General features: G+C 47.2%; 1 protein-coding gene across 1 annotated transcript; it reads right to left on the bottom strand.

Moving 5' to 3' along the window:
* Positions 1–593: 593 nt before the first annotated feature.
* PADG_11303 (uncharacterized protein) lies at positions 594–8513 on the bottom strand (the record flags this gene model as incomplete). Its single annotated transcript, XM_010759559.1, has 7 exons — positions 594–4060; positions 4183–4621; positions 6619–7144; positions 7212–7376; positions 7458–7629; positions 7716–7865; positions 7970–8513. 7 exons carry the CDS (start codon positions 8511–8513, stop codon positions 594–596), a joined length of 5463 nt encoding a protein of 1820 aa, XP_010757861.1.
* Positions 8514–10259: the final 1746 nt, after the last annotated feature.

The following is a 10259-nucleotide window of genomic DNA, read 5'->3' as shown; positions in this document are numbered from 1 at the left end:
AGACTGTATAGAGAAGCTGTCCTGAGAGTTCCTTGAAACGTTGCGCGGTTGGAAGATTTTACTGTTTGGAATTTCACAAGGCAAAGTTTGGAAAGCTCTAGAAGAAAGCAAAGGAAGAGTCTGAAAACAGTGAGATCACATGATATTGATGTAAGCGATCATCGAGTTGGCCACGTCCCCACCCAATATTCATATTATTCCTTAATTCAGGGGCTTTATGTTCCATACTATGACATTTGCTGCAATGTACTTGGTACCTGCTTTTTGGTTATGTAATTATCAGTTTTGTTGAAGATGCAATAACTAGAATAAACTGACTATCCAATGTTGTTTCATAAGGCACAGAGGCTGTTACAAGGAAGTCGTGGGATAGGCAACTGTATACAAGAGTCGACCAGAAATAAAGATCAGAATGTAAAACCAGAGTTGGGTATCTTTGAGGTTAACAAAGACTTGCAAGGGAGACGTCACAATCCCTTTGCAGAAAAAAAACATGGCATAATTAAGTGCTTCAAAAATAAAACCAAATAAAATAAAAATAAAATAGATAGTAAATACAAATAAAAATGAAGAAAAGTTTTATTAACCCCATTTTAGGATTCTTCGAACATCGTATCATCCCACCCGCCTTGGGCCAGAAGATCTTGCTGTACACGCGTTTTAACGCATCCAAGCTGCTTGCCTAGAGCCTCATCCCATTGCTGCTCAACCATTACAACTTTGTCCTTCAGATCAGCAGTCAATCTTCTTTCTTCCTCCTCACTCGATTCTTTCATTTCGCCCTGGATGCACTCTCCTGGCTCACCAGATATTATGCGCTGCAGCTCCATAACGTTACAATTTGCCTTCATGAGACTAGTTTTAACTTCATGGAGTAGGCAAAGCAGATTGGTTTGAGATTCGATGAACTGGTAAGTGGACTTTTCGGCGTGAGAGAGAAGGGAGTAGAGGTACTGCAGGGGGAACTGGTAGTAGCTACGGTTTTCGGTATACTCCTTCGCAGGGATCTGGACAGTAAACGATCGAAGGTCCTCGGGAATTTTCTGGAGGACAGTGACGAGAGAGGGTGCAATATCCCAAAAGGCTGAAAGCTGAGTCTCCACTCCCCTTCCGACGTTTTCCTCGATGACTTCCATGAAGCTTTCGAAACGCCGCAGCGTTTCCGTAGCGAACGTCAGCTTCCGGTTTCGTTCGTCTTGTAGGAAGAACGAGTCTGTTTCGAGAAGCTTCTCTTGGTTCTTAGCCTGCTTGTATGGCAAAGTAACGATAGCTCGATAGCGCTCATTACGCTCGCTTTCAAGCGCGTACACCTCTCGATGCAGCTGCTCAAGAGCTTCAAACAGCCATTTAAGTTGTGTCAGCTTTTCCAGCAACTCTGGTCGTTCATCCCCCTCCTCCTGTGTTTGATTGTGAATTCCATCCTGCGTTGAATCAACCAACTTGCTTCGGAGGTTGTCAATACAGGTGGACGCAATCTCGATGCGGTCCTTGAGGATAATCTGTAACGGTTGGAACACCACCTCTTGAAAAGAATCGAATTCTGCCTGAACCAACTCCTTTTCCCGCTTCTGTTCCTCGACAAGATGGACTGCCTCCGCCTCAGCAGCTTCCGCATAAGATAATGTCCCTTGTTCGATGCGGTTATTCATATTTGATCTAAATGCTCGTCGAGATTCCTTCATTTTCATTTGATGTTCATGCTGAAGTTTTTCAAGCTTCACTTTGTGGCTTTCCTTTGTTTCTTGGACTTCCGTAAGATCGCTTACAGTTCTCACAGTACTACGAAAGTATAAGAGATCCGGGTGACTGTTATTAACTGCAGGATAGTGCCTGGGGTATGGTGGCGGAAGTGTAACGAATCTTGAGATATCAAGAGTCGGGATCTGACAATCAAGAGAATGTGAACCCATCGGTGGGGGAGGGACAGAAGGCTGCCTTTCCCCCCAACCGACTTTTTCCGGGGGATATTCATTTGGTCCATACGTAGCAGAAAAACTGAAAGCCGGAGGACCAGTTGGCGATAGATTCCCGTCAATTACTCCTGCTGAAAAGTGCTCCAACTGCATCGCTTCACGCACTTCTCGAGGGACGCCCATGTACTTCGCTTCCTGTTTGGATCGTCTGATCTTTTTTCCAGAGCCACCACTGTCAGACCCAGTCTGCGACTCCCACCAGCGACTGGGAGCTCTCCCTCTGGAACTCATTTCATCATTGTTTATGCTTATGCTACCAATTGGAGATAGTGACGGCTTGTAGTTATTCCACCAGCCAGATTCCGCCCGTGTTTGTCGAACGTCAGACGAAATGAGAATCGACGGAGCTACTCGAGTACTTATGCGAGTTGGTGGAGGGACATCTGTTGGGGCACTATTGTGTTGTGTGGAATCCAGTCGAAAAATCCTGTCACAAAACTTTTGTAGGTCAAATAAGCCGGTCTTGCAGGCAAGAGCGTAGCGTTGTTGCCGTATACTGAACTCAGATACCATGAAATCGGCAAATAATTCTAAACCCTCGACTTCAGTGGACGCGGAAGCTTCCTTTTCTATGAAATCGCGATGTCGCAGAACAGCATCGCGGACAAATTCATCATTTGCGTATTCTACCACTCTGTTAGACTGGAGTAGGCCTGGGGACAATTTGCTTGAAATCGATGGCATGTGCTGTTGCGTGCCGTTAGTTGGTGAATCCGGTAGATGTGAGGCAGACCTCTCCTGCTCACTAGATCTGGATATTGACGTAGAGCTACGCTCCCGAATGGCCTGGAGCGGTGGTGTTGGCAACGCTCTTGGCGGCAGCATCTGGGTCGTCGATCCAGGAAAAGATGGTGACTGCAGGTCATTGCCAGGAGAAAATGGAGGCGTTTGGGCATAACTGCTTGATTGACCAAAGTTATCAAGAGATGGTGTTTGTGGTTGTTTGGGGGTGAATTGCGCAGAATCAGTTGATGGTAACAAGACAAACGGAGACTTAGAGATGGAACCAGTCAACTGGCCATCTGACTGCGCGGTTCGTGGGGTTCGAGGAGTATGTTTCGTTACGGTGCGGCGACGCATAAGCCCTGGACCACCTGGATTCCCAAGGACTAGGTCGCTAGGCCAGGAAGGGTCCGATGATTCACCCTTTGTCGTATTACTGGAATCAGAATTTGTTGTCCCAGAAACTTGTTCTTTCCTGCTCTCAATTCTGCGCTCTCTAATGCCCTTGGCGCTTATGCCTCTGGTAGATGGAGGGTCGTCTCTTCGGGGTATAACTGGAGCTGGGCCTTGGCGATGCCGTGTCAAGCGAGCCAATTCGTCAGAAGGCGCGTAATTATTTGCGTTTTGTGGTAGGGAACCCGCACGATCTCTTGAACTTTCTGAGCGCCTGTTCACGACGAAGGCTTGATCCACCCATCCGGCAGGTGTGGGTGGGACTTCACCAAGACTGGTCCCCAATACCGGTGGCGATCTATGACGGCTTGACCGGTTTGATCCTTCTTGGGAAGGGCCTCGAGACGACTCTCTTGATTGGTGAGAACCACCACCGGGTGGTGGCCCAGGAGGAGGAGGCGGGAGCGGCATTCCCGGCTCCCAGCGACCAGCTTGGTGAGGAAGCCAAGCATATGATGCATTTGCATTCCTGCTCGGTCCTATATCACCCGTAGAAGCAGCTCTCTTCGATGATGGAGGTCGAATAGTATTGTCGAGAGGCTGTCTTGACGTGGAGAATCCCATACCGGCAACATTTGGGTTTGCATTGTATTGCAGTACACCTGGTCCACTTTGTACAGCGGATTGTGAATGGTGGCCACTCACATTTGGAGCTTGGACTGATTGCGGCTGAGCATCACCAACAACATCACCATTTTGAATCATCGACACGGGTCGTGGCCGGGATGCAGGATAGCTATATCCGGAGCCCGACTCCAGAGTTATTCCGGAGATTGGGGAGTTGTACTGAGCCGTAGCCGCCAACGGCGAAACGCTCACACCCAAGGCTAAATTAGGCGATTGGTCGGCGCGTGTCTCCGCAGGTTTTGGATGTCTCGGAGAGTAAGGTGGAGGGGGAATGGGTGGGGTATCTGTATTGTGGTATTATCAGTCTCCTGCATCTTTTAACCACAATGCGCTTCTAAATACTAGTCCTTCACGCGTAACAAAAGCGGAGTATGAAGCTGTCAATCGAAGGGTGAGGAAGTATCACCGTTTGCAGGAACAAACGCGCTCATCCCAACACTGGGAGACACATTTCCTCTAATGGGTCCCCATTCCTGGGGATTGTAAGGTGCGTTGAAGGACACATGTCTTGATGACATCGGCGTAGTGATCGCGCTCAGCTCTCCCGACGAGGTAGTGAACGACGACCGCATCGGCGAAAACGGGCTAGAAAAAGAATTCATCGAGCTCGGAGTTGGCGCGTAACTAGGGCTGGGAGGCAGTCCAGCGCCCTGAAATTGAACCCCGCTCAAGGATGTCGTGAGAGAGGGAGGCTGTGCAACATTATCTCGACGAGGAGGAAAGACCTGTGCGCCGGAAAGGGGCGGAGCGGGAGGAGGAACAATCAAGCGTGGAGGATTCCGATGTGGTTCTGAACCACGCGACCTGGAGTCCGACCAGCTGATAGGAGAGATTCCAGAATCAGTCTACACCCTCATAGTGGCAGGAGGGAGGGAGAGGGAGAGAACCACATAGACAGCGGATTCGAAAAGAGTAAAAAGAATAAGGGGAAATTCACCTATTCATATCGTGATGGAAAGAAGTAGCCCCGGCCAGGGTCAGCAGCCACCCCAAAGTGTGGGCATCACACCAGGAATAGAACAACAATAGCAATTTCATTAACCAAAGCGTCCAGCACAAAACTAGAAAGTTTCAAACATGGGAATAGGAGTGTCTCCAGCCTATCTACATCATTCATTGGTGCTCAGGATAGATAATGACATGAAAACCATTCAGGCACACGGAATCAATAGAGGCGGGCTCGACGGCCATCAATAACTTCCACTAGGCGAGTTATTTTTATTCTCTGCAGCCAAATCCACGCTTGGGGCATCAGAAAGAAACGGAAGCCTCTGAGAGGCCAGCTTGAGAGCCTTAGAGTCTGAATTTAGAAGTTCAACACCGTTGGGCCGCCTGGAGCAGAGTTGGGATCGTCCGCCCGGTCGCCAGTCGTTGTTAGTTCCAGCCTCCAGGTGCCTGCTCCTGGACTACGGCGATTTATTAGTGAGCTCTGAGAGGAGAAGTCTGCTTCCGTCAATGATCGGCTCGCTTAAAACTCTCTAGTGTGACAAGCCTTGAGAAATGGCTGGACTCGCACAGTCGCACTTGGGGTGATGCCAGGATGGCTCCCTTCATGCTTCTGCTGCGTAGCCTCCATGTCGGGAAAGTGGAAATGCCAAATTGGCTCGATACTGATCCTTGTCAAGCCTGTCCGACGCCAACGTGCTCTGTTCACCAGGCCAACAGCCCGGTAAATCTCGCCTAGCGTGATCTGGCTAGACAGGCATGCAGCACAAGAACTGGGCGGTTAATCGAAAAACTGATTTGCCAGCTCTGATCGCTGCTTGGATTATCTGCTATGGTTGGTCAGCCACAGTTCTGAAATGCAAGAAGAGCCCCGTAGCCACTGGCATGTCTTTAAATAGAAGCAAGTTAGCATTTCATCATCTATCTCGAGCCAAGGTTTAACCATACCATGAAAACAACGCATCGGTAGGCTCCATAACAACATCTCAATGCTGACTTTTCATTTAATGACTATTGCTCCTGTTCAACGGGTGAGGTTGTACAATGGGTCTGTCTTGACTCTGAAGTTATACAGTATGTCCGGGCGAGAGCAGGTGGAGGCTCCGTAAGCTGGTATTGGGTTGTATTTATTACACCCTAGCACCAGCTCACACGGGCTCCTGCTGGCGTTCTGGTGTGTAATTTAAAACTCCGTATGTTTTGGTAGGGTCACCGGTCCCTGTGGTCAGGTCATGTAATGAAGGCCAAGACGTGGTTGTGTCTGCATAGCGGTGCTCCACAAACAGAAATACTTGTTCTGCAGTGTCAGCTCCCATGTAAAAACAAGTAACTAACTACCCTTCATACAGCTGAACTCTCCATGTAAACCAACTACATGATTCCAGCCGACCAACAATATATTCAAAATGACTACGAAGTAGTCTGACCAAAAAAGCTTCTGCAAGAACAGGATGGATGATGTTGATCTGACCTGTATTGTCTTGAGCTTGTTATTAATGTGTTCAGATCGATTTCATGGGCATCAAAGGCCAGTCTTCCTGTTCTCCAAGTATGCATTAAGTGCCTAGGAAGAAGAAATGTCATAAATTAAAAAATTGAAGACTTTGCTTTGGCCTTACCTTGGTTTGTCCCTTGTTTGAGCGCTTTTCACTGATTTAGTATGGATATCCACGTCACGATGAAGTTGTGCAATATCCCACACTAATTCCAGTCTTCCTTGATTGGGAGTTATTGCACGCGGACATGCGAGCATGAAACCATCCATTCAACCGACAGACCTGAAATTCCCAGCACAGAGTTAAGTAGGTACTTCGGGAACTGACGTCTGGTGGTGGGTAGGACGATTCCTGCTTCTAAAGAGAAATGCTCAACAGATTCTAACAACAACTTTCTTTACATTAAACCCCACAGCTTGTACAACCGCAGACTCTCCACACCGGATGCCCCGACATTCCACGCGAAACTCCACTGTCTCACGAGGAAAGAGTGTGACATAGCTATCCGACCAGAATATGGGGGCAGACTCTTTTCCATCTTCTGAATCCAGAGCACTTAACCGCAGGCACATGGCAGGGATATCAGATTCGTTTTGGAGGGTAATGAGAGCATCTCCATCACCACTATCTACACTTCTTTCCAGGAATTGAACCGACAGCTTCTCAGATGCTGGGTCGAATTGAGTCACAACTGTGAAATCAGAATACCTGGTGACTGTTGTATGATAACATGTAGAGTTATCCCAGTCAAGAACGCCCAACTTCCGTGGAATCCAATACACATTGCGACTGATGAGGGTTTGGTCTCTTTCCCATCTCTTAATTCCAGTTTGAAGAGCATCACATCCTGTACCATATCGAGGGCGGGAATCCTGGCCACGATTTTTCTTGATGAATTGGGTTGTGAATGGGTTATTTGTGCTTCTCCTTGGCGAGGGAATTGCCTCTGATACCAACCGCATTAAATGGATATAGATCGTTCGCCGCTATTCACCAAGGAATGGTTGATGATATGCGCTTCCTTTCCACATAATCGAACGCGACATGTTCAGTCCTCGTGCCCATTTTGGTTCCAAATGAGGATCCCGTGGGGTTTAAGTGGTAGTCGAATAGGCTCCAGTGCATAGTTGGCCAAGCTCCATTTAACATCCAGTATATGCTTTTTTAAATGCATATCAGTTCGTACAATTTTCGCTTGGAAAGATTTGAAAGAAAAGTAACTGGAATTATCAAGACTTACAGTCCAGTGGCCGGACGAGTAGCGCTTTTGTGCACTACATAGTTTTCAAATTGGGCACGCGTCGCCTCATAATCCATGATTTGCACCTTAGTCAAGTAGTCTTCCAAACTCGTGGGTTTCCCATAACAAGCGCACAGCGCCTCGTTGTAAATCTTTCGATCATCAAAACTTCCTGGCATCCTGGATAGGTGATACAGAATTTGGTCCGGTTTTGTCCACAACTCTTCAGTTTCCTCTCAGTGAAGAATTTCTTCAAACTAGCAAGTTCAGGCGAGCCAACATCAGGGCCAAGCTCAGATTCAAACCTGAACGCGGCACCAAGCCGGTTATCATACCGGTATTTCGGGGGTACCCAGTCGTAGGGTCCCTCCATTTTCATGCCAGACGACCCGACAAGTTCGCAAAAGCCTCTCTAAGCTGCAGAGGAAATAACAGGGGCATTTCAATGCATACGCTCGAGTAATTCGAGAGCTACCATCTCCCTTAATAACTTATTTGGGTATACAGTATACCCCTTTTGGACTCCGCAACATTGTTCCGAGTATCCGTTTTGACCGTAAGCTTAACTTCCCGCACTCCGGGCTCAGCGAAATCAGTCACGATGCACGGAGGAGACGATATTGAAACCAGACCAGTTTGGGAGAGCCCAACATCCCGCCAAACACCAGTGCTATTGTCGGGGGGATACGGGTTCCAGTTGATAAAACCAATTGCAAGATCCCGGTCGTAGCAAGTTGGATACGTTTTAATGAGAAGAGAGTTGGGCCCTGCACGTACGTGCTCTGTAACCTCATCATATCTTTGACAACCGTAAGATCCCACTTGAGTGTTCTTCGAGGCAACCAATGCGCCGTTTAAATAGATATCAGCCCTCGACGTGGTGCCGTGTGTCTGGAGGAAGAAATGGCCATTCCTGCGTGGATCCAGGTCAAACTCTTCCCGGTACAAGCACGGCACATGAAACTTCGCCTTGACAGCAATTGCTGTGCGACTCAGATTGTCCGAGAAAAACAACTCTGTTTCGTCATAGACGCCATTATCTATCAAACCTGCCATCACAGCACCCCGTGAACCGATTCGACATCAAGATGAAACATCCACCCCGCTCATGGAGAGGGAGCTGAGATTGAGAGAACACATTCTGTTGATTGAATATGCCAGCCTGGAATCGCCTTGCGACTTCCAGACGAGGAGACAAGAGGGGAACGCGTTGCGATTGTTATGATGTGAAGCAAAGGTAGTACTACGAGCAGTCTGGAAAGGTTAAGAATGTGTCTCATGGCGTTGGGACTTCACTCTAACGCGGCAGTGGAGAAAGCCTGGAGAGCCTTGTTATCAAACAGTTTCCAGATCCATGTCTTGCATATTTGCTTCAGCCATCACCATCTAGCATGACTGAGGGTAATGAGGGGAAGATCTGACAATGGCCATAGGGTGAGGAATCCCAACCGTCCATTCATCAACGGTGTAACCTGCATGTTTGAACCAGAATTGGAATGTACGTGTAACTGACGCAAGACTCAAACGAACAACGGAAAATGACTTTTCGAGCGTTAACTTCTAAAGGACTACTTAGTCTTGAAAAAAAAAAAAAAAACCAAGTAGGTAACAATCATATATATATGTATATATATCTTGTGCTAATCCTCAAATACTGGTAAGTGATGAGAATGCAAGGGACTCCATATAAGGCTTCAGCAATCTTCATATCTTCGTACGGGCTCCGAATCGCGTGGACAACTGCCTTCTGACAAGTGCGCACTCGCAAGGTCAATCCAATATAACATAAGAACAATCACAGAGTCAGGAAACCTTGAGTTATTCTTATTTTGGTCTTCAGTGACTGCTGGTTCGCCCCATTGTGGCAGGGAACCACAAAAGAGCAGTGAAAGAATTGAGCGTCTCTAAGGCCAGGGATGTAGTTGAACTTGCAACAGGACATCCCACGTACTTTGTACATCAAGATGGAATTATTGGGTATAACATTCGAAAAGCAGAGTAATATTCAGATTTTGGCAATAATTCTACACAGTAGTTGTATGCGAACATGCAACTGTCTACGTTTATTTGTTGCCATGTGAAAACAAAGGGCTGCAGGATAATAGACAAAGCCGATATATCAAGTGATGTCAAATATATGGCGTTCGAAAGGCATTAACCATCCAGCCATCATTCGAGCACGTTAGAAAGGCTCATAGCATCAGAACGCTATCACCAAACAAATGGTGACAACAACATAATTACCAAAAGATTATAGGACTGTTCGTCGCATCTTGGGTTACTGAGTAAAACCATTAGCCTCTTAGCCAAAAGGAGGGAATGTCGAGGAAGCAATCTTAAAGAGCAAGGAATGGAGGTGTCAGATATAATGCCCTGTCAAAGGCGGTGGTCATCAATGTATAGTATGTTGACCGTCGTGATAAAATAATACATAAATCATCATGTAAGGGGTAGGATAAAGGCAAAGACGGGAGGGAATACACACCTCTGTTGTAAGAGCTTGCTTTCAAGAAGTCAATTAAGCCTGGATATATCTAGGAGGACAAAGTCAGCTCCCACGCATGAATTTTGGACAGAACAGTTGATAACGTTTTAACAGTTGGTCAGGCAAATGACGGAATCGTCTTCGCCGACAAAGTCGGCTTGGACATATGCTTGTCTTTTCTAATGTCATATCATCATGGAGATGCAGGAATAGCTTATGGTAAGACGGACGTAGGGTTAGTGGCATCTACTTGCTGAAGGGCCAGACAGAAGAATTAATGGCCAACCAATCTCGCATTAAACCTGCGTTGGTAAAGT

This window comes from Paracoccidioides brasiliensis (assembly GCF_000150735.1).
Source record: "Paracoccidioides brasiliensis Pb18 unplaced genomic scaffold supercont2.2, whole genome shotgun sequence".
Taxonomy (NCBI): Eukaryota; Fungi; Ascomycota; class Eurotiomycetes; order Onygenales; family Ajellomycetaceae; genus Paracoccidioides; species Paracoccidioides brasiliensis.
This window is presented reverse-complemented; position numbering and strand designations above follow the sequence as displayed.